The 24,441-nt window shown below is 41.8% G+C and overlaps 2 protein-coding genes across 6 annotated transcripts; both read left to right on the forward strand.

The window, feature by feature from the left end:
* The first annotated feature begins 1,436 nt into the window (after window positions 1-1,436).
* LOC130373324 (butyrophilin subfamily 3 member A1-like) lies at window positions 1,437-23,827 on the forward strand. 4 transcript variants are annotated; one of them, XM_056579737.1, is made up of 11 exons: window positions 1,437-1,546; window positions 2,013-2,119; window positions 2,685-2,729; window positions 17,380-17,478; window positions 17,574-17,690; window positions 18,293-18,451; window positions 18,825-18,962; window positions 19,056-19,107; window positions 19,605-19,631; window positions 19,749-19,775; window positions 19,881-23,827. In XM_056579737.1, exons 1-11 carry the CDS (start codon window positions 1,531-1,533, stop codon window positions 20,414-20,416), a joined length of 1,323 nt encoding a protein of 440 aa, XP_056435712.1. In that variant the 5' UTR covers window positions 1,437-1,530; the 3' UTR covers window positions 20,417-23,827. The 4 variants fall into 4 exon arrangements, with proteins under 4 accessions (XP_056435712.1, XP_056435710.1, XP_056435713.1 ...); XM_056579735.1 differs by having other exon boundaries at window positions 2,682-2,729; window positions 19,881-23,826; XM_056579738.1 differs by lacking the exons at window positions 1,437-1,546; window positions 2,013-2,119; window positions 2,685-2,729 and adding exons at window positions 15,950-16,089; window positions 16,558-17,294 and having other exon boundaries at window positions 19,881-23,826.
* On the forward strand, window positions 2,742-8,928 carry LOC130373326 (butyrophilin subfamily 3 member A1-like). Of its 2 annotated transcripts, none has more exons than XM_056579740.1 (8): window positions 2,742-2,925; window positions 3,021-3,137; window positions 3,739-3,897; window positions 4,271-4,408; window positions 4,499-4,550; window positions 5,014-5,040; window positions 5,158-5,184; window positions 5,288-8,928. In XM_056579740.1, the coding sequence occupies exons 1-8, from the start codon at window positions 2,920-2,922 to the stop codon at window positions 5,821-5,823; spliced, it is 1,062 nt and encodes a 353-aa protein (XP_056435715.1). In that variant the 5' UTR covers window positions 2,742-2,919; the 3' UTR covers window positions 5,824-8,928. The 2 variants fall into 2 exon arrangements, with proteins under 2 accessions (XP_056435715.1, XP_056435716.1); XM_056579741.1 differs by having other exon boundaries at window positions 4,499-4,544.
* Window positions 23,828-24,441: the final 614 nt, after the last annotated feature.

Here is a 24,441-nt window from a genome sequence, read left to right on the forward strand (position 1 = left end):
GAATCCAGAAGTTAAAGACAAACTTCTAGTTTTTAGAAAAACGCGTTTAATTCGCAATGTTATTTGAGACCACCTACTATTACGCTACCAACAATCCTAAAGCGTAACTCAACATCTTTGATTGGTGGAGCTCGCTGTTATCATGGAAACGTTAATCCTCACCTGCGAAAGTCAAGTCGTCAATGACTTCTGCCACTGAACTCGATCGCTTATAGCAGCAAAAATTATTTCCCTTAGAACAATGGAAAGTTAGAGTTGCTGTAAGAGCTGTAGAGGAAATTAGCTCTACATGTTAAAATATATATGTTACAGCACTAGCAGTGATTTTTAGTAATGTTGGTAGTATAAAAGCTAAAAAGTTCAAAATGGTTTATCGGATGAGTAGTTCCGTCAATCTACAAAAGAAATAATGTATTTATTTTCAATTTATTTCTCATTTCACGCAAAAAAGTTGAATAGATGCAACTGAGTTACAGTAAAATCCTGCCTCCTGATTGGTTAAAAGTTATATGCATCATGAATATTGCGCGCGCTCGTGGACTTAACAGTTTGGCTGGCTGTTTAGGGTGTACAAAATGTGTGTGAGCTGAGCTGTGTGTGTGTGTGTGTGTGTGTGTGCGAGCGCGTGTGCGGGGGCGTTGGAGAAAGGGAAAGAGAGATACGGAGAGAGAGAAAGATAGTGTGTGTGTGTGTGTGTGTGTGTGTGTGTGTGTGTGTGTGTGTGTGTGTGTGTGTGTGTGTGTGTGTGTGTGTGTGTGTGTGTGTGTGTGAGAGAGAGAGATTGTATGTAGCGCATGTGTGAAATTAGTGTGTACTGTAAGCTAACTCTTTGTCAATAAATATGTGAGAAATATATCTATGTGGAAAAATATGTTGCGCATGTGAACTTTGTGTGTGTGTGTGTTTGTGTGAAAGAGAACGTAGAAAATATGCATACCTCTATCACACCCAAAAAGCATACCAATCAACTATACACACTTACTGAAGCCTATGAACGCACACATCCACACGCTCAGCACATAACGTAAACAACATTTAAGCAATAGCAGCTTTGCATGCTCAATCTGTACATTTGTCATCGCGCATGCGTAATACTACCTTTGTAAAAAATGCGGCCCGGTGATGTTTTATTTATTGTGTATCTAATGTGGTTTGATACGATGAGAGGAGCGATGGGAGATGCCGTTGATGCATTTTCGTAAACAACCAAGATGACGACGGACCTCTTTATTATTTTAAGAGCTCAGATTTAAAACACAACTGTATAAAATTATCTTCTGCTGAGAACTTCTCCGGGATGGGTGCATGCCTAATCTAGTTGAGACTTGTTTCCTTGTTCCTCATACAGAGAGATCAAATTTCTCTAAATAGCTCTGGGTGGGGCTACACATATAAAAGTCCACTGTGTTCAACAGGTATGCTTGGTTGTTGTGCCAACTACCACAGTTCCCATGGGGTAAACAGCCCAAACGTATGTTTGGAGGAGCTGATTTGTATCACCTGGATATGCAAAGTTTGTGAAGAGCAAAGATGACTTCTGACGCAGGTTGGTTTATTTAAAAACATTTGATTTAACCCCCGGAGAGCTAAGCTGAAATTATTATTTGTTACACTTACATCTATATAGCCTAGTGTCAGAATGCTGTGTTTATAAGCCTAACCCTAACCGTTTTGGGCCTGCCTGGGAATTTATTGTATTTAAGTGAGTAGCCTATATGTTCATACAAAACACATTTAAAACAGGTCCAAAGACACCTGGAGACAGTCAATTGAAAAAGACAATCAAACATCCTCTCAATTTCATCACAAGACATCATGTGATTTTTGTATAAATTGTATGATTTTTAGGCAGAAATCGTTTTTTGTTGTGGACTGGAAATGTTGATGTTACTTTGACTGTGTAGCAATTTGCATGTGTGATGGGCAATGTGTGATGGCATTAGTTACAGTGTTGGTGGTTGTCTAGTGCATATCACATTAAAGATATGCTTTGCTTTCACCATGTTTTACAGAGAGAAATAGATGTGGTAGCAGTTACAGCAGCTTTGGTCCCATCATGGAGCAGAACAATGTAATAAAATGTAACTCACTACCCTTTTTCAAGCCAAATTTTGCTCAGGTAAGCTACTCATTAAAGCTACCAAAATCCTAGTACCAGGGTGCAGTGTTTCCCCTGATTGTCCGCGCCACTACAAAAAAAGTAGAAGGCACATTCGCACAATGATCTGGTCTCAGCAGATACCTTGACTCTGTTGGTTGTTATGTCATGTTTGGAAGCTCAATCTGTACATTTTTCCCCAAAAAATCTCACCAGAAGTACCCGTTTCATTTTTCCGGGTGGGCATGCCCCCGGACCCCCCTAATGTTGCTAGGTTACCAACTCAGAGCACCACTGATACAAAACAATCTAGGGGAAACACTGAGGGTGTGAATTACAGGGGGGTCATATAGGGGGATCCAGATAACAAAATTGTGTTTTGAAAAGAGGTTGAGGGACTTCTGCATAACAGTGGAGCACTAGGTGGTGGGACTGATATTTCGCACATTATATTTTGCACATGCACACTCAATTCTTTTTTTAGCAGTTTGGTTATTATTAGTTGATTGTTGATTTAAGAAATGCAAAACATGGCTTGGATATGCTGTCATTTATTGTCTGTGTTGTTGTATGCCTTACAAAGCAGGCGGAACGGCTTATGAAAAAAGTCAGCAATAAACTACACTCAAAGGTGAGAACAAAGCCAGTCTAAGCCACTCAGAAGATAAACAGCATGAATTTTGGAATGTGACCAGCAGTTTGAGTTGTTTCCATGTCCTCCTTCATAGAGTGAGGATCCCACTGCGCCGGAACCTGTGGACTTCCCCCTGGACGAATCTAAACTCATCCTCAGAGAGATTGCTCAGGAACTGGACCGGATAATGCAGGTGGGTCCAGTTGTGGTCCAATTGCTATGAATGGTATTAACATTACATTACCTGAGATTAACCTAACCACACTCCTCAATCATAACTCTACACAGACGAGAGATCTCTCACTGTCAACCAATGTCTGTGAAGATGGGTCTAGTCTGGAGGAGCGACAGGCATTCCTTCTTCAGTTGGCTCAGGCCCTCCCGCCACAAGCACATGCCCCAGAGGTTGGTCATAAAAACAGAAAACTGTATTAGAATTGATTGTAATACAAACATTTAATGGATTCAATTATCGGCCATGATCGGTATAAGAACGATCGATTATTGACATTCATCGTTGTTATTTCGCAAAGAACGATTCAAGATTAAATGAAAATGTGAAAGTTTGTTAATTAATTGTGGCTCTATTCTTGAAATGTGAATTTGTCAACATATTTCTGATCTGAGCTGTATTTTTACCTTTCTGTACAAATACAATAGATGCGAGGTAAGTCACGTCTAGGTCATGATTGCATAATTGTTGGAAGAGTTGAATGTGCACTTCAAAGTTAAATCAATTTATGAATTTAAGTCTGAAATGACTATTCAGTATGATGCAGTTACAGGAGAGAGAAATTAAGTACGGCAGATATGCCCCAATATAGTGTTTCCTTGGGGTCCATACAGCTCTCCTTCCCTGCTCAAACAGTGTGTCAACTAAGGAAGGAAAATGTGATTCAACTGCTGTACATTAACCTAACTTGCCTTCATTTGATGTAAAATGTATTGTTTGTGGACATTCTGCATGTGCAGTGACAAACCCCAAAGTACATTGTGTGTTTACCAGATGCTCCAAGGACAAACAGCAGTGTTGAGCCCATGCAGTAATGGGCTGGAGGAGAACAGGGGAGAAGATGGCACACCAAAGCCTGAAGAGGGCAAAAGACTGAAGAAGGCCATTGGTGATCTTTCTACATTGAGCTGGATTCTGAAAGGGATGGAAGAGGTAAGGCTTAACAATCATCATGAGATAAGACTATGGAATGCTGTGACAGTATCGATGTTAGGCTGATGTTACATCTCCCTAAAACCAGCTTCTGGAGTTTGCGTATCAGTCTCATTTTCTACATTGTAAAAAACAAGATGTTTTTGAAGGGCATGGGGTTAAGTTAATGAGCACTGCTATTGCCGCCTCATTGCAAGGTTAGGCGTCGAACAGATAAACAATCTTGAGGGTTGGTGTCATTCTGTATGTTGTCAGATACAGGCATCACATGCAGGTCATGGCAAGTCAGACAGCATTCCATAGCAGCAGCGCATGTATTATCTAGCATTAAAAAGGGTGGAAGGAACACAATACTAACTGAACAAATTTGCAGGACTCGGTCTGTCTGGATACGGATGTGGATGAGGTGGTGAAAGAGATGTTCAAACTGTGGAAGAAGGCCAAACTGCCCAACATACTCCCTGTGCTGGACTTTGTTATCTTGAGTATCCTCAAGCAGGAAGGACAAAAGGTTCCCAGAAGCAATGAGATTTCAAATGTAACCAACCTGTAGATTCATTAGGTTCTAGCATTGATTTGTTTTTCTGTCTTTTTTAAACAGCTGTCTATTGCAAAACATTGGAACAGAAATCAAGAGCTCTTCAACAGTAAGGGTATAATAATAATAATAATAATAATAATAATAATGAAGTTTATTTATATAGCACTTTTCAAAACACAGTTACAAAGTGCTTCCTACTTTTTATCATTATGTAGCGGATGAGGTTATACACACAGACACATACACACACATTCTCACTATGTAAAGCACTCTGGGTACTTAAAGGGCTATATAAATGCAATTAATCAATATTATTATACTTTAATTTAATTTAGATTCAACAAGAGATTGCCGCCCTGCTGTTGCTTATTGTTCAATATGTCAATGACTCTGAACAAAAGCTGTTTTGTTGTGGCTTAGTTTGCACCTACATCCTTCTTTCTTCATTCTCTTGTTGCAGTCATAGGCCTTAACAGGTAAAGATAGAGATAAAAAGAAAGAACATTGTTCCTGCTGAATGTAACCTAACCGGTCCTCTGTGTGTGTGCTTACATGTGATTGTTTCCTTCAATTAGCTGATCCACAACATGCTCCAGATTCTGGTAAGTCTTACATATTGTTACTTTAGGTTACGGGTTACTATAGTTTAAGTTCTGTATGTAAGTTGACTATTGAAGATAAAGATTGTTATGGATGACTATTTCTCTTGAACGTTACAGTATGGAAATGGATTACCAAGACTAGAGGTCAGTACAGACGTTTTTCTTTCTTTTTTACCAACGCATAGAAAAAAACGTATTGCATCGTCTTATTTTCCCCTGCCTTCTATTCTCTAATACCAATTCACAGCTGAGGTCAGACTAGACCCGTCTACCGCAAACCCGTCTCTGAAGATATCCCCAGACGGGAGAGCGTTGAAAATGGACGAGATCGTGGAGAGCATCTACGACCCATGGAAAGGCTTCACAAGAACCAAACACCGATATGACGGCTGGTTGTGCGTGTTGGGCAAAGAGGGCTTTGCTTCCGGAAAGCATTACTGGGAGGTGGATGTCAGAGGCAAGACGGAGTGGAGGATGGGGGTGGTCAGGGAGTCAGCTCCCCGAAATGGCTTTAAAAGCCTGAACCCGAAAACCTATCACTGGACTTTGAAATTGCAATTGGGCCGGCTCATGGCCATGACGGTTCCAGTCACTAAGCTAGCCAGATGTGCACCCAGTGTGTTGGGTGTGTTCCTTGACATGGAGGAGGGAAATGTGTCCTTCTACGATGTGACAAACAGGTTCCACATCTACTCGTTCAATGTCAGTTTCGATCTTGATGAAAAGATTTTCCCTGTGTTTGGCACCGTTGAGACGGGGAGAGAGATGCGCATCTTGAATTGAAATGAATTGCACTGCATTAAGATGTGTGCAAATGATGACTAGAATTGGACAACTGAAAAAATCATATCAATAGCACTTATATACTATATTATAAGAACAAAGTAGGTTGTGTGTGAGCTTTAAAAATAGTTTTTGCCCTAATCCTGGTAGCCGGAACAGCCTTTGCTACATTTCATTTGTTGTTGTTGAACACACATCACACATGTTGGTCCAATAATTTAAACCAGTCTCATGCACACAAGCTACTTAAAAAATCAGAACTCACAGACCTTGTTAAAAGTAGTCAAGTAGGTTTACTAAAACAATTTCTTTAAATATGTACATAATAAGACTAAGATATTAGTCGTTGCATATTGTGGGGGACAAGTTGCATGCACTTCACTTGTAGATGGCATCGCAACCTAAAAATCTCAGCACAGACTCTCCATAACATTCTAAACATGGCTGGATCACTGCCACTCTCAGATTGAAGTGACAGATTATAGACATTCTGCACTTTTAGGATTGGGGTGAAAAAAATAATAATCTGACCACTGTAGCCTACCTTAGGCATTTGCCACTTTGAGTTTTCCCCCCATTTCTTAGAAGTAATGCTTTCCTCTCTAACACAGAGAGACACTACTCTTCAGCTGGGCCGGTTCATGGCCATGACGCTGCCAGTCACTAATGGTTTCACTTTGTTTGGCTCCATAGATATGGGGATACACATCTCACAATTACACCGCTTTGTGTGGTCACATGAATTGGCACAACTGAAAGTCAAGTCATATTAGGCCAACGTTACCACCACAATGCATGAGACTGGTTTGAATTATTGAACTGGGTGTGATATCACACAAGAGAAATGGAATGCAAAGCACTAGCAGTGCAGCTTCTTGGAAGTCAAAAATGAAGATTAGCTGTGTGCGTCATCGCTCCGTTCCTACTGCATCACTGCCTAAACAAGTGAGCCATACAAATATATCAACCTTGAAATTCTGAGTCATTTTTTAATTTATCTCGGGTAAAAAAATAATAATTCTGTTGAAATCCTACATAGAATAGTTAACTTTGACATTTATCTACAGCAATTTAACCACCCCACCTTTAGTTTGTAAGCATCCATGTATCGTGACAATGATGATATTTCCTCCTCTTACCTGAAGAGGGCAGCCTGGTGCAGCGCACTGCACAGTCATTCAGCCTATAAAAAACATTAATGTCTTAATCCAGAAGGAAATCCCTTCGTGTTTACTGCATGCCGAAATCGAATATATTAAACATAAAAAAATATGAAATAGTCCTCCTTTCCACAACAATGTTCTTAACTTAAAAGAAGAAAGTAAAAAAAGTATCCTTTACAAAATGTAAAACTTCTGAACCCCTGTTCCACCACCAGGGGTTTGAGCACTAGTGATGACCAGACATGTTCCCTCGCACGCTCATCGACAGCCGCACTCATCCACCACCATGTCCTGGGGGGTATTCCATCAACCAAGCTAAAGGCAAAGCCGGGCTTATTTCTCTTAGCCTCGCTACTTTCAGCTAGACTTGCGTTCCATCAACGTGACTTAAGGGAATCCCCACTAAGTAACCATGGCAATTTATCAGACCAAATGAACCTGGTCGGTAGCAGGCTAACTGTCAGGCTTACTAGAGCTGTGCTTCAGAGAAGTCCCATCTGTCGGAAACAAGTGTACCATCAGAAGGTTATGCAAAGCCTAGTCCTCACGATTTAGTCATAAATGTACATATATGAAGTACAAACAGCCTATGTTTTCAGTAAGGGTCTAAAATTAAATGATGCAAATGAAATAATTCAATGAATTGCTATCTATTGTTATAGTGGATATTTTCTAAACACATTTTTAGACAAATTAATGTATATTCGGAACCAGAAGTTGGGTGAGTGGTCCAGTATCTGCCCTGTAGTACGGGCGACCCGAGTTCGTCCTGGGCAGGTCATTGAATTCTTGCTGATGGCTTATTTTTGTAATTTCCTTTATATCAGAGAAATGAGGCCTAACAATTGACTTTTTTCATAATAAATATGTCTTACAATATCCCTAGACCCCAAATATAACTTGCAAAAACCCATGGTAAAGTTAATGTTAATATTAATGTTACTGATAATGATAAGACACTGCTTCATGGGAAATTGCAGCCGCATAAATTCCATTCAGGTGAGTTTCTCGGCAGGCAGCCAAGACCACTTTTGTTGAGAAAAATACTCCAAAGAAAATACTCCTTAAAATACTAATTGGATGGGGATTGAGCCCCGGACGACCTAGTGCAAGTCTGACACGTTATCTCAAGACTATCTCCCTGATTACTAACCTATGGTCAATATTACATTTAAATATGTTACGCTTAATACTACTTATTCATTCAAAAGATTGGCGATTTTATTGGTTACGGTGTTCCCTTTTTGAGTTATTATATGCTTGTAGTCCTCATAGACCTCCAAAAGCAGCTTCTGTTCGCCGCTGGAAAAGATCCCGCTCGGTCCTATTCGGACATTTGATCAATGATTTGACATCCACGGTTCTGGGCTGGTTATATATCTCGTGAACGTGCGTAATCCACGATGCTGTTAGCCTGGCTTGAACTAACCTGAGTAAGGTGCGGCTGAACTGGGTTGATGGAACGGCTTGAGCCTCAAGTGGAAGTTAGCGTTAGTTCTAACCGGGCTTAATCAACTAAGCACCGCTTTCGTTAGCGACTTTGATGGAATACCCCTCTGGTAGTGCCGCAGCACCACGTTGTTGTTGTTGTCATAGTACAGCATGGAGATGGGAGAGAGGCAGAGGGCCCGCTAGCACGGCTGCGTTGGTCCAGAGCGGCTCGAAGTACCTTGACACGTCGATGGCCCGGGGCCCCAGGAAAAACTCAGGGGCCTTGAGCACCTGACCACTGAAACTCGACCTCCAGCCGGGCCCGAGAGAGCTGCTCCACAGGCTGCAGGACGACACGTTGAAGAACATCTGCTCCTCCACGCAGTCCTGGCCACCCCAGCAAGACACCAACCTGCCTGCACTACTGGACATAGACTTAGCTCAACCATGTGGGCCTCCAGATTAAGGTGACAAGATTTCCATATGGTGGTCCATATGTCAACAAAATATCTGATATCATAAAAAGGGACATTTTCTGCTCGCTTAATCTTAAATGTAGAAGGCCAACTATAGTCAAATATTTGGCAGTACATGCAAAATGGTTTAATAGCCTACGTTGCGTTTGACGCTTTCGTAAGACCAAAAACCAGCAAAAGTAGGCATCTTGAATGAGTAATAGTATTGTTGATTGATAGCCCATGTTTATGATCTGCCCTGCCTGCTTAAAGACGTGTGTGTGTGTGTTGATTAAATCTATTTCGATCCTTTGTGGTATGACTCGGAGAGTGGTAAATGTTCAGCACGTGGTTTATTCTAACAGAGACACAAGGTAAACAAGGCTCAGGAGCTGGTTCATGAGGAATCGCCCGAACACAGGTAAACAAAGTTATATTGGGAGTGGGCGGAATGGTAAATAACGCCTACATGTTCTAATATTACCAGGTAAACCTTTGGTCGGTCTTGGCTTAAGCGGAAATGGCAAAGTGGCCATGTTTGAGGTCTTTAACTTATCTATAAAATTATTAAACCTAATATGGTGTTGTCCATTATGTGGAGAAATAAACATTCATAACTGTTAGCTTGAAACAAGTCATCAGAAATAGCATAAACCAAAATAATTTACAGTGTGTGTGTGTGCACATACACAAATCTGAAACTGTGTTTTTAATCATGTAAAGGCTTACTGTGATTATCTAGTCCAGATTTGAATAGTGTTGGTGCAGTGGTTTTCAATCAGGACCAGTTCTAATGTGGTCTTGACCCCTAAAAGGCATTAAAATGAGCCTTTATTGCATTTTCACAAATAGGGTAAAAGTTTCACAAATCGGAAACTATGTTTTTAATCATGTATAGCCTCACTGTGATAATGTAGTCCAGATTTGAAGAGTCCATGTGTATTGGTTTTCAATCAGGACCAGTTCTTATGCGGTTTGGACCCCAAAAAAGCGTTGAAAGGTGTCTTTATTGCATTTTCACAAATAGAAAAAAGATTTCACAAATCTGAAACTATATTTTGTATAATGTATAGCGAAGAATTGTAAGATTGTATGACAATATGTGTGACATTGAATTTTGTTTCTTATGCTGTTACTTATTGAAAGTCAAACTTTCCGGTTCACTATGTGTGATAACATAGAGCTGAGCTGAAATTGCTTTGATTTGTTTCTCTATGTCTTATTTTTAAACTGCTGTAAATTGTAAAACATTTGAACAGAAATCAAGAACTCTTCAACAGTAGAGGCATATTTGTGCTTCCTATTTTTTATGATTATGTAGTGGACACCTACACACACATACTCACTATGTCAAGAACTTTGGGTACCTTTAAAGGGTTATATTAATCAATATTATTATACTTAGATTTTTTTAAAGCATAAGGATTGTTGGAACCAGTGATTGCCGCCCTCGTGTTGCTTATTGTTCAATATGTCAATGCCTCCTAACAAAAACTATTTTATGATGGCGTTGCTCCTACATCCTTCTTTCTTCATTCTCTTGTTGCAGTCGTAGGCCTTCATAGGTAAAGGTAGTGATAAAAAGAACGCCAATTTTTCCTTCTGGTGAATTTAAATATTGTCACTATATTAAATAAAAACTCTATATTTCAACCTGTAGCCAATTTTCCAATAATTTTGTGTCCAAGCGTCTAATGACGATTTTTGTTTCCGGAAAGCAGCACTACTTTAACGGCCCAACAATCCAAAATCCAAGTGGAATCTAGATGGAAAAATCTAGATTTTCAGGACATGCAACTCAAAATTTTGACTGTCCCGGCAAAACCGGGACATCTGGTCACCCTATCACAAGCGATAAAAAAGCGTGGCAAGCCACTCAGCCAAAAGGTGCGTTTGACAACAACCCGCGGGCCGCACTAACACTAAACTTTGATGTCAAGTAGGGGGCCACAAAATATCATCCCGCGGGCCTCAATTGGCCCCCGGGCCGTGAGTTTGAGACCCCTGATGTAGAGCCACAGAAATTCGGTGAGGAGGAAGACGATGGGTTTGGCGAATAGCCGTCGTCATCATCTCGTCGTCCCTCCCCGTTCCTTATCTCAGGCGAAATTTGGATCCATGTAATCCAGGCTGCCTAGCAGCGCGAAATGAAATCGCGTGAAAGGCAGCATGGGTGTACCCAGGCTAGCGTACAGGTTCACCAAGCTGGCTTTTCCCCCTGCTGCGCAATTAGCTGGTTGAACACAATGATGACAGGGGAGCAATGGCAAGCAGCCAATTGTGTACAGACTCGAACTAGGCCCGTTGATCACACCTCTTGTGCTGAAGAAAATGAAAGCAGCTTCCCCGCGCCAGCGGGAAAAGCCAGCTTGGTGAATGGCTCCCGCAAAAATGTTATCGAAACTAACAAGAAATGTATTGCTCTTCTCCAGACCGTCCTGCCGGGTCTAGTGCTTCATGCACCAGCATTGCATGTCTATACCTGTTGTGGAAGAGGGAGAGACATCGGAGAACCCAACGCAGTCTATTCATAATATTGTAATGATCACGTGTCACGACCCCACTGGTATCTAGGGAAAACCGGCTCTCTGTCTAGGCAGGAGTCGAGACACATACGTGGTATAACCACAGCTGGTAGGCAACTAGCTTCCGGGGCATGTGTGTAGTGACTCACCTGGGTTCCTGGTGAGTGCTGGTCCTTCTCTCTCTTGCTATGGAGATAGCCCAAGCGCTGTGGTGAACGGTAGCTGTCTCGTTCAGTTATGGTTTACATGTTTAGACAAACACTTGACAAACAAAGACGGTGAAGGGGCGGTCACGTTCCCCCGTTGGACTCCTTAGCTCTGGTGTGTACTGGCATCTGGGTGAATGGCTTTACAAAGTCTTATCCTGCCGGCTGTAACCACTGGCCACCATGCTGTGTATATCCACCATCTTGGATCCCCCAGGTGACCACAATCAACCAATCAAGGGAGCCACTCCCACCGTTACCATGACCACCAGTTACCAACCAGCTTAACCCTACCCAACAGTAGGATCGTGACACACGGAAGAGTGAATGAAGTATTGATTAGACAGCGAGTTATTAGATACCACCGCTAATAACCCGTTGGAACACACAAGATCGTAACCATAGCAACGCCGGTAACTACAACAGACCCCACCCTAACCCGATTGGTGGAGCTCGCTGTTATCATGGAAACGTTTATCCTCACCTGCGAAAGTCAGGTGACTTATTGCCACTGAACTCGATCGCTTACAACAGCAACCATGATTTCCCTTAGAACAATGGAAAGTTAGAGTTGCTGTAAGAGCTGTAGAGGAAATGAGCTGTAGGCCTACATGTTAAAAGAAATATTTTACAGCACTAGCAGTGCTTTTTAATAATGTTGGTAGTATAAAAGCTAGGAATACATAATGTTGAATGAATACGTAACGGGAATGCGACAATATAAACAATATAATAATGAAAGGTTATAAGATGCAAGAAACGATAGGATGTAACCATTGCGAAAAAGTTCGCAATGGTTTATCGGATGTATAGTTCCGTCACTCTTCAAAAAAATTATTATATATTTTTTCAATTTACTTCTCATTTCACGCAAAAAAGTTGAATAGATGTAACTGAGTTACAGTAAAATCCTGCCTCCTGATTGGTTCAAATGTCTATGCATCATGAATATTGCGCGCTCGTGGACTTAAAGGGAAACTTCACCCATTTCCATTAAGCTTTGTACCGTTAGAAACCCACTCATATTTTTGAATGGTCGTGCATCATTCCCTTATTTTCTGGAGAGACTGGAGAGGTCTGTATCGATCTCCAACACTTCCTGTTTAAGATGAGGCAATATGACGATTTTTGCGTAGAAGTAAATAGGAAGTGTAGACCACTAGTCCCACCCCTCTATAGGGGGTGGGACCCACTGACGCTACAGACCTATTAGAGCAGTGCCAGTGGGTGGGACTTCACCAGCAGAAACTAACGCCCCGTGCCCACTACATGCGTCCGTTGCGTGATCCCTATTGACTTTAATGGGGACGGACGTGCAATGCATTGTGTATCCGTACGTTCCGTTGAAGCCTTCGGCTCCGTCAGAAAGTTGAAAAATGTTCAACTTTTTGGCAGCGACGGATCCGTCATCCAATCAGATCGCTGTACGGTTGCTGATTGACACCCCGCCCTCATGGGTAAAATCCTCAGTTTGTCGATGCTCATGCTAATGATTATGTGTTTTTCCCCGCGTGTGATTTGTTGACCATTATGTTAATTTTGATGTGCCTGTCCCCGGACGTGATTGGCTGCTGCATCGGAGGGCCGAGGATCCGGGAGGATAAAGCACGGGCGAGCTCAACATCCACGGCAGCTGGCCTTGGATATGAAGCTTGCCATATTGGGTCTTCGAATGGATTTGTTGGTTGATCGAGGTTCTTGTTAATTGCTACACGGGAACTTATCCCATGCTCTGGGCTAAATAAACAAATAAACAACTTCCAGTTAACCAAAGACATCTGGTTTTATGTTGCCACCCCCTCCGCTAGCGGGGGACGTAACAATCGCGTATGCAAATTTAAGCACTGTGACGCGACTCGGGCTCTGACGATACTGCATGGAAAGCGGGTCATCTTGCATCGCAACAAGCAGGAAGAAGCGGGAAGAACCCGATTTGATTGGCTGAAGGATGCCTCTGCAAAGACTACTCCCCCATCAGTCAGCCACGCCTTCCCACATCAGTCAACGGACGCATGTAGTGGGCACGGGGCTTTAGTAACCAGAGACTCTGTCCATGTAAGTGAACGGAGCGTTCCCTCTTCGTCATAACTATCAAACCAAACATCCTTCACATTCACCGAGCGAACATTATGAAAGTAAAATGCACATTTCTCGCTAAAAATGTTTCCATAAAAGCATTTAATGGCGTAACTATGTTACTATTTCCACACAGAATAAAGAAAGATGTCGGCCGTATGCTTCTGTCCAAGCTCACTACTCTCTGCCAGTGACGTCGGGTCAAGCTCAACGCTGATTGGCTACCGCGGCTAAGCGTCACGCGTTGGAGTTTTGAAAGTTCAATTTTCTGAACTCCGGGCGTTGGTGCGTTGGGCGCGTTACTGCGTGTCGTTTTAAAATGTAGAGAGATATGCACATTTATACAACCCCAATGATCAACAACTTCATCACCCCTGTTCCTCTGTCTGTTGCCATCATTCACTGTGTATGGGGAGAACACGATCTGGCACATAAACAAACCAACGACTCCCATAGACAAAGACGTCATTCTCGAGGTCGTCTTCAACGAAAAACTTTCCTCCACATATTACTCCACCTACTGTTCTGGCGGTAAATTGCTTTAAGGCGGCTGCATGCTTCAGCGTTGGTGTTACGTTGTTGCGCAAAATTTACTCAAAGCAATTCATGCTCCCTTTTAGGTTGCGCGTGTTGCGCGTGTTGCCAAGCAATTTACCGCCAGAACAGTAGGTGGAGTAATATGTGGAGGAAAGTTTTTCGTTGAAGACGACCTCGAGAATGACGTCTTTGTCTGTGGGAGTCGTTGGTTTGTTTATGTGCCAGATCGTGTTCTCCCCATACACAGTGAATGATGGCAACAGACAGAGGAACAGGGGTGATGAAGTTGTTGATCATTGGGGTTGTATAAATGTGCATATCTCTCTACATTTTAAAACGACATAATGTGTTGGCAGCAAAGTTAACTTCACTTCAGGTTAATGCTTTTGTATATGAGCCTGCCGGGTGATACTCCAGACAGGAAGTAGTAACCAGACCAGCAAACCAATCACAGCCTTGCAGGCTGGGCTGCTCGCGTAAAAGCTTACGTAAAAAATGACGCAAGTCTAGAAAAATCACCCGACGCACGCAAGACGTGAGAAGTCGCGCAAGGGGGGCGCAAGGGCGCGCAAGGGCCTCTTGCGCTTGCGCTTACGCTTACGTAACCGAGCATAAACCAGCCTTTACTCGCGTTATCCAACGCGAGGTACTCGCGTTGGATAACGCGGGTAACGCGCCTAACCTGACGCTTGATCATTGTGATGGTTCAACGCTTCCAACGCGTCAACGCGCCAACGCAGCTAGGTGAGATAAATGCAATTACTAACTGTACATTAAAAAGTATTTCTGCTCAATTTAAAAGGTTGAATCTCCTCGTGACTGAATGTTTGTATACAGCGCGCAGGCTTGATGCGCTCCACTTTTTTCTGTGGAGAACCAGCGCCTTGAAGATTTACTACAGCGTTTCTACAGCTCGATGCGGTTTCGAAATGACTTCGTCTTTACGGAGATATCCCTGAACCGAAATCGGATCGTGTTCACCAACTACCCTTCACTAGAAATGTTGTGTGGAATGATTTTCAAGCAGTTTTGCGGTATCAGCTTGGTAGATGGAACAGCGAGGTGTCCGATAGGCGGAGATCTAGATCAGTGGGAGTGGCCAGCGAAGCTGTGCATCGTGGTGCATGGTGGGAGTTGTTGTATTCAATCCACAAGCGCCAAAAAGTCACTTTCTGCCTTCTCTCGGTCAAGACGGCACCAAATTAGAATTTTATTTTATTATTCGACTACATATAGGACCCAATTTCAATACATATTCATGCCTCCACCGTTGAAATGCTCCTTTAACAGTTTGGCTGGCTGTTTAGGGTGTACAAAATGTGTGTGTGTGTGTGTGTGTGTGTGTGTGTGTGTGTGTGTGTGTGTGTGTGTGTGTGTGTGTGTGTGTGTGTGTGTGTGTGTGTGTGTGTGTGTGTGTGTGTGTGTGTGTGTGTGTGTGTGTGTGTGTGTGTGCGCGTGTTAGGAGAAAGGGAAAGAGAGATACGGAGAGAGAGAAAGAACTGTGTGTGTGTGTGTGTGTGTGTGTGAGAGAGAGAGATTGTATGTAGCGCATGTGTTAAATAAGTTAAAAAAAAAAAAATTCAATCAAGTATAAAATTATCTTCTGTTGAGAACTTCTACGAGATGAGTGCATGCCTAATCCAGTTTAGACTTGTTTACTTGTTCCTCATACAGCGAGATCAAATTTCTCTAAATAGCTCTGGGTGGGGCTTACACATATAAAAGTCCACTGTGTTCAACAGGTATGCTTGGTTGTTGTGCCAACTGCCACAGTTCACATGGGGTAAACAACCCAAACGTATGTTTGGAGGAGCTGATTTGTATCACCTGGATATGCAAAGTTTGTGAAGAGCAAAGATGACTTCTGACGCAGGTTTGTTTATTTAAAAACATTTTATTTAACCCACGGAGAGCTAAGCTGAAATTGTTATTTGTTACACTTACATCTATATAGCCTAGTATCAGAAGGTTGTGTTTTAAAAGCCTAACCCTAAAAGCCTAACCCTAACCTGGGAATTTATTGTATTTAAGTGAGTAGCCTATATGTTTATACAAAACACATTTAAAACAGGTCCAAAGAAACCTGGAGACAGTCAATTGAAAAAAGACAATCAAACATCATCTCCATTTCATCACAAGATATCATGTGACTTTTGTATGAATTGTATGATTTTTAGGCCGAAATCGTTTTTTGTTGTGGACTGGAAATGTTAAAGTTACTTTGACTGAGTAGCAATTGGCATGTGTGATGTGCAATGTGTGATGGCATTGGTTACAGTGTCGGTGGTTGTCTAGTGCATATCACATTAAAGATATGCTTTGCTTTCACCATGTTTTACAGAGAGAGATAGACCTGCTGGCAGTTACAGTAGCTTTGGTCCTATCAAGGAGAAGAACAAAGTAATAAAATGTAACTCACAACCCTTTTTAAAGCCAAATTTTGCTCAGGTAAGATACTCATTAAAGCTACCAAAATCCTAATACCAGGGTGCAGTGTTTTCCCGGATTGTCCCCGACTCCGCGCCACTACATAAAAAAAAGTTTCTGCCAAGTACAAGGCACATTCGCACAATGATCTGGTCTCAGTAGATACCTTTACTCTGTTGGTTGTTATGTCATATTTGGAAGCTCAATCTGTACATTTTCCCTCCAAGAATCTCACCAGAAGTAACCATTTTACTTTTCCGGGGGGGCATGCCCCCGGACCCCCCCTAGCGTTGCTAGGTTACCAAATCAGAGCACCACTGCTACAAAGAAATCTAGGGGAAACACTGAGGGTGTGAATTACAGGGGGGGGGGGGGGTCATGATCCAGAAAACAAAATTGTGTTTTGAAAAGAGGTTGAGGGACTTCTGCATAACACTGGAGCACTAGGTGGTGGGACAGATTGCTGCCAGATATTTCGCACATGTACACTAAATTTTTTTTTAGCAGTTTGGTTATTAATAGTTGATTGTTGATTTAAGAAATGCAAAACAAGGCTTGGATATGCTGTCATTTATTGTCTGTGTTGTTGTATGACTTACAAAGGAGCCAATACAGCTTATGAAAAAAGTCAGCAAAATGCTACAATCAAAGGTGAGAACAAAGCCAGTCTAAGCCACTCAGAAGTATTTTGGAATGTGACCAGTAGTTTGAGTTGTTTTCATGTCTTCCTTCATAGAGTGTGGACTCCACTGCACCGGAACCTGTGGACTTTACCCTGGATGAATCTAAACTCATACTCAGAGATATTGCTCAGGAACTGGACCGGATAATGCAGGTGGGTCCAGTTGTGGTCCGATTGCTTTGAATGGTATTAACATTACATTACCTGAGATTAACCTAACCACACTCCTCAATCATAACTCTACACAGACGAGAGATCTCTCACTGTCAACCAATGTCTGTGAAGATGGGTCTAGTCTGGAGGAGCGACAGGCATTCCTTCTTCAGTTGGCTCAGGCCCTCCCGCCAAAAGCACATGCCCCAGAGGTTGGTCATAAAAACAGAAAACTGTATTAGAATTGATTGTAATACAAACATTAAATGTATTCAATTATCGGGCCATGATCGGTATAAAAACGATCGATTATTGACATTCATTGTTGTTATTTCGCAAAGAAAAATTCAAGTTTAAATGAAAATGTGGAAGTTTGTTAATTAATTGTGTCTCTATTCTTGAAGTATGAATTTGTTAACATATTTCTGATCTGAGCTGTATTTTTACCTTTCTGTACAAATACAATAGATGCGAGGTAAGTCACGTCTAGGTCATGATTGCATAATTGTTGGAAGAGTTGAATGTACACTTCAAAGTTATATCAATTTATGAATTTAAGTCTTAAATGACTATTCAGTATGATGCAGATACAGGAGAGAGAACTTAAGTACGGCAGATATGCCCCAATATAGTGTTTCCTTGGGGTCCATACAGCTCTCCTTCCCTGCTCAAACAGTGTGTCAACTAAGGAAGGAAAATGTGATTCAACTGCTGTACATTAACCTAACTTGCCTTCATTTGATGTAAAATGTATTGTTTGTGGACATTCTGCATGTGCAGTGACAAACCCCAAAGTACATTGTGTGTTTACCAGATGCTCCAAGGACAAACAGCAGTGTTGAGCCCATGCAGTAATGGGCTGGAGGAGAACAGGGGAGAAGCTTGTACACCAAAGCCTGAAGAGGGCAAAAGACTGAAGAAGGCCATTGCTGATCTTTCTACATTGAGCTGGATTCTGAAAGGGATGGAAGACGTAAGGCCAAACAACCATCATGAGATAAGACTATGGAATGCTGTGACAGTATCGATGTTAGGCTGATGTTACATCTCCCTAAAACCAGCTTCTGTAGTTTGCGTATCAGTCTCATTTTCTACATTGTAAAAAACAAGATGTTTTTGAAGGGCATGGGGTTAAGTTAATGAGCACTGCTATTGCCGCCTCATTGCAAGGTTAGGCGTCGAACAGATAAACAATCTTGAGGGTTGGTGTCATTCTGTATGTTGTCAGATACAGGCATCACATGCAGGTCATGGCAAGTCAGACAGCATTCCATAGCAGCAGCGCATGTATTATCTAGCATTAAAAAGGGTGCAAGGAACACAATACTAACTGTACAAATTTGCAGGACTCGGTCTGTCTGGATACGGATGTGGATGAGGTGGTGAAAGAGATGTTCAAACTGTGGAAGAAGGGCAAACTGCCCAACATACTCCCTGTGCTGGACTTTGTTATCTTGAGTATCCTCAAGCAGGAAGGACAAAAGGTTCCCAGAAACAATGAGATTTCAAATTTATCCAACCTGTAGATTCATTAGGTTCTAGCATTGATTTGTTTTGTTTTTTTTGTTTTTTTTCAGCTGTCTATTGCAAAACATTGGAACAGAAATCAAGATTTCTTCAAAAGTGAAGGTATATTTGTGCTTCCTATTTTTTATCATTATGGAGTGGATGAGGTTATACACACAGACACATACATACACATTCTCACTATGTGAAGCACTTTGGGTACTTAAAGGACTATATAAATGCAATTAATCAATATTATTATACTAATGGTTTAATTTAGATTCCTAGGTGCTGTTTTAACGCACATGGTTTGTTGGAACAAGAGATTGCCGCTGTCACGTTAAAATTGTACCGGGGGCGAAAATTGTATCAGTTGTTGACACCTTTTAACGTGACACCGCCCTGCTGTTGCTTATTGTTCAATATGTCAATGACTCTGAACAAAAGCTGTTTTGTTGTGGCTTAGTTTGCACCACATCCTTCTTTCTTCATTCTCTTGTTGCAGTCATAGGCCTTAACAGGTAAAGGTAGAGATAAAAATAAAGAACATTGTTCCGGCTGAATGTAACCTAACCGGTCCTCTGTGTGTGTGCTTACATGTGATTGTTTCCTTCAATTAGCTTATCCACAACATGCTCCAGATTCTGGTAAGTCTTACATATTGTTACTTTAGGTTACGGGTTACTATAGTTTAAGTTCTGTATGTAAGTTGACTATTGAAGATAAAGATTGTTATGGATGACTATTTCTCTTGAACGTTACAGTATGGAAATGGATTACCAAGACTAGAGGTCAGTACAGATGTTTTTCTTTCTTTTTTACCAACGCATAGAAAAAAACGTATTGCATCAAGTCTTATTTTCCCCTGCCTTCTATTCTCTAATACCAATTCACAGTTGAGATCAGACTAGACCCGTCTACCGCAAACCCTTGCCTGAAGATATCCGAAGACGGGAGAGCGGTGAAAATGGACAAGATCGTGGAGAACGTCTACGACCCATGGAAAGACTTCAGAAGAACCAAACAACGATATGACGGCTGGTGGTGCGTGTTGGGCAGAGAGGGCTTTGCTTCCGGAAGGCACTACTGGGAGGTGGATGTCAGAGGCAAGATTGAGTGGAGGGTGGGGGTGGTCAGGGAGTCAGCTCCCCGAAATGGCTTCAAAAGTCTGAACGAGAGAACCTACCACTGGACTTTAAAATTGCAATTGGGCCGGCTCATTGCCATGACGGTTCCAGTCACCAAGCTAGCCAGATGTGCACCCAGTGTGTTGGGTGTGTTCCTTGACATGGAGGAGGGAACTGTGTCCTTCTACGATGTGAGAAACAAGTTCCATATCTACTCGTTCAATGTCAGTTTCGATCTTGATGAAAAGATTTTCCCTGTGTTTGGCACCGTTGAGACGGGGAAAGAGATGCGCATCTTGAATTGAAATGAATTGCATTGCATTTAGATGTGTGTAAATGATGACTGGAATTGGACAACTGAAAAATTCATATCAATAGCACTTATATACTATATTATAAGAACAAAGTAGGTTGTGTGTGAGCTTTAAAAATAGTTTTTGCCCTAATCCTGGTAGCCGGAACAGCCTTTGCTACATTTCATTTGTTGTTGTTGAACACACATCACACATGTTGGTCCAATAATTTAAACCAGTCTCATGCACACAAGCTACTTAAAAAATCAGAACTCACAGACCTTGTTAAAAGTAGTCAAGTAGGTTTACTAAAACATTTTCTTTAAATATGTACATAATAAGACTAAGATATTATTAGTCGTTGCATATTGTGGGGGACAAGTTGCATGCACTTCACTTGTAGATGGCATCGCAACCTAAAAATCTCAGCACAGACTCTCCATAACATTCTAAACATGGCTGGATCACTGCCACTCTCAGATTGAAGTGACAGATTATAGACATTCTGCACTTTTAGGATTGGGGTGAAAAAAATAATAATCTCACCACTGTAGCCTACCTTAGGCATTTGCCACTTTGAGTTTTCCCCCCATTTCTTAGAAGTAATGCTTTCCTCTCTAACACAGAGAGACACTACTCTTCAGCTGGGCCGGTTCATGGCCATGACGTTGCCAGTCAATAATGGTTTCACTTTGTTTGGCACCATAGATATGGGGATACACATCTCACAATTACACCGCTTTGTGTGGTCACATGAATTGGCACAACTGAAAGTCAAGTCATATTAGGCCAACGTTACCACCACAATGCATGAGACTGGTTTGAATTATTGAACTGGGTGTGATATCACGCAAGAGAAAAAAGCAGTGCAGTTTATTGTAAGACAGAAAAATGAAGATTAGCTGTGTGCGTCATCGCTCCTTTCCTACTGCATCACTGCCTAAACAAGTGAGCCATACAAATATATCAACCTTGAAATTCTGAGTCATTTTATAATTTATCTCGGGTAAAAAAATAATAATTCTGTTGAAATCCTACATAGAATAGTTAACTTTGACATTTATCTACAGCAATTTAACCACCCCACCTTTAGTTTGTAAGCATCCATGTATCGTGACAATGATGATATTTCCTCCTCTTACCTGAAGAGGGCAGCCTGGTGCAGCGCACTGCACAGTCATTCAGCCTATAAAAAACATTAATGTCTTAATCCAGAAGGAAATCCCTTCGTGTTTACTGCATGCCGAAATCGAATATATTAAACATAAAAAAATATGAAATAGTCCTCCTTTCCACAACAATGTTCTTTACTTAAAAAAAGAAAGTAAAAAAAGTATCCTTTACAAAATGTAAAACTTCTGAACCCCTGTTCCACCACCAGGGGTTTGAGCACTAGTGATGACCAGACATGTTCCCTCGCACGCTCATCGACAGCCGCACTCATCCACCACCATGTCCTGGGGGGTATTCCATCAACCAAGCTAAAGGCAAAGCCGGGCTTATTTCTCTTAGCCTCGCTACTTTCAGCTAGAGTTGCGTTCCATCAACGTGACTTAAGGGAATCCCCACTAAGTAACCATGGCAATTTATCCGACCAAATGAACCTGGTCGGTAGCAGGCTAACTGTCAGGCTTACTAGAGCTGTGCTTCAGAGAAGTCCCATCTGTCGGAAACAAGTGTACCATCAGAAGGTTACGCAAAGCCTAGTCCTCACGATTTAGTCATAAATGTACATATATGAAGTACAAACAGCCTATGTTTTCAGTAAGGGTCTAAAATTAAATGATGCAAATGAAATAATTCAATGAATTGCTATCTATTGTTATAGTGGATATTTTCTAAACACATTTTTAGACAAATTAATGTATATTCTGAACCAGAAGTTGGGTGAGTGGTCCAGTATCTGCCCTGTAGTACGGGCGACCTGAGTTCGTCCTGGGCAGGTCATTGAATTCTTGCTGTTGGCTTATTTTTGTAATTTCCTTTATATCAGAGAAATGAGGCCTAACAATTGACTTTTTTCATAATAAATATGTCTTACAATATCCCTAGACCCCAAATATAACTTGCAAAAACCCATGGTAAAGTTAATGTTAATATTAATGTTACTGATAATGATAAGACACTGCTTCATGGGAAATTGCAGCCGCATAAATTCCATTCAGATGAGTTTCTCGGCAGGCAGCCAAGACCACTTTTGTTGAGAAAAATACTCCAAAGAAAATACTCCTTCCTAAAATACTAATTAGATGGGGATTGAGCCCCGGACGACCGAGTGCAAGTCTGACACGTTACCTCAAGACTATCTCCCTGATTACTAATCTATGGTCAATATTACATTTAAATATGTTACGCTTAATACTACTTATTCATTCAAAAGATTGGCGATTTTATTGGTTACGGTGTTCCCTTTTTGAGTTATTATATGCTTGTAGTCCTCATAGACCTCCACAAGCAGCTTCTGTTCGCCGCTGGAAAAGATCCCGCTCGGTCCTATTTGGACATTTGATCCATTATTTGACATTCACGGTTCTGGGCCGGTTACATATCTCGTGAGCGTGCGCAATCCACAATACTGTTAGCCTGGCTTGAACTAACCTGAGCAAGGCGCGGCTGAACTGGGTTGATGGAACGGCTTGAGCCTCTAGTGGAAGTTGGCGTTAGTTCTAACCGGGCTTAATCAACTAAGCGCCGCTTTCGTTAGCGACTTTGATGGAATACCTTTTGGTAGTGCCGCAGCACCACGTTGTTGTTGTTGTCATAGTACAGCATGGAGATGGGCTAGAGGCGGAGGTCCCGCTAGCACGGCTGCGTTGGTCCAGAGCGGCTCGAAGTACCTTGACACGTCGATGGTCCGGGGCCCCAGGAAAAACTCTGGGGCCTTGAGCACCTGACCACTGAAACTTGACCTCCAGCCGGGCCAGAGAGAGCTGCTCCACAGGCTGCAGGACGACACGTTGAAGAACATCTGCTCCTCCACGCAGTCCTGGCCGCCCCAGAAAGACACCAACCTGCCTGCAATACAGGAAAATGACTTAGCTCAACCATGTGGGCCTCCAGATTAGGGTGACAAGATTTCTGAAGAGAAAAACAAGGTATTTGTAGTTTGGTGGTCCATATGTCAACAAAATATCTGATATCATTTCTGAAATGAATAAAAAGGGACATTGGCTGCTCGGTTCATATTAAATGTAGAAGGCCAACTACAGTAAAATATTTGGCAGTACATGCAAATGGGTTTAATAGCCTATGTTGCATTTGACGCTTTCGTAAGACCAAAAACCAGCAAAAGTAAGCATCTTGAATGAGTAATAGTATTGTTGATTGATAGCCCATGTTTATGATCTGCCCTGCCTGCTTAGACGTGTGTGTGTGTGTGTGTGTGTGTGTGTGTGTGTGTGTGTGTGTGTGTGTGTGTGTGTGTGTGTGTGTGTGTGTGTGTGTGTGTGTGTGTGTGTGTGTGTGTGTGTGTGTGTGTGTGTGTATTGATTAAAACTATTTTGAAACTTTGTGGTATGGCCCTGTCGGGCTAGGTATGACTCGGGAGAGTGGTAAATGTTCAGCACGTGGTTTATTCTAACACAGACACAAAGTAAACAAGCTGGCGCTCAGGAGGTGGTTCATGAGGCATCTCCCGAACACAGGTAAACAAACAGTTATATTGGGAGTGGGCGGAACGGTAAATAGGCCACGCCTACATGTTCTAATTGACCCAGGTAAACCTTTGGTCAGTCTTGGCTTAAGCGGAAATGACAAAGTGGCCATGTTTGTAGTCTTTAACTTATCTATAAAATCATTAAACCTAATATGGTGTTGTCCATTATGTGGAGAAAAAAACATTCATAACATGTCATCAGAAATAGCATAGACTAAAATTATTTACATCAGTGTGTGTGTGTGTGTGTGTGTGTGTGTGTGTGTGTGTGTGTGTGTGTGTGTGTGTGTGTGTGTGTGTGTGTGTGTGTGTGTGCATGCACAAATCTGAAACTATGTTTTAAATCATGTACAGGCTTACTGTGATTATCTAGTCCAGATTT

This window comes from Gadus chalcogrammus, chromosome 20 (genome assembly GCF_026213295.1).
Source record: "Gadus chalcogrammus isolate NIFS_2021 chromosome 20, NIFS_Gcha_1.0, whole genome shotgun sequence".
NCBI classification, from domain to species: domain Eukaryota; kingdom Metazoa; phylum Chordata; class Actinopteri; order Gadiformes; family Gadidae; genus Gadus; species Gadus chalcogrammus.

Bases quoted from the DNA above. Each gene is read 5' to 3' on its own strand.
- LOC130373326 (XM_056579740.1), top strand. The intron at 3,138-3,738 runs GTTGGTCATAAA...TGTGTTTACCAG, and splicing joins CACAAGCACATGCCCCAGAG to ATGCTCCAAGGACAAACAGC. The intron at 3,898-4,270 runs GTAAGGCTTAAC...ACAAATTTGCAG, and splicing joins TTCTGAAAGGGATGGAAGAG to GACTCGGTCTGTCTGGATAC.
- LOC130373324 (XM_056579735.1), top strand. The intron at 17,479-17,573 runs GTGGGTCCAGTT...AACTCTACACAG, and splicing joins AACTGGACCGGATAATGCAG to ACGAGAGATCTCTCACTGTC. The intron at 19,632-19,748 runs GTAAGTCTTACA...TGAACGTTACAG, and splicing joins ACAACATGCTCCAGATTCTG to TATGGAAATGGATTACCAAG.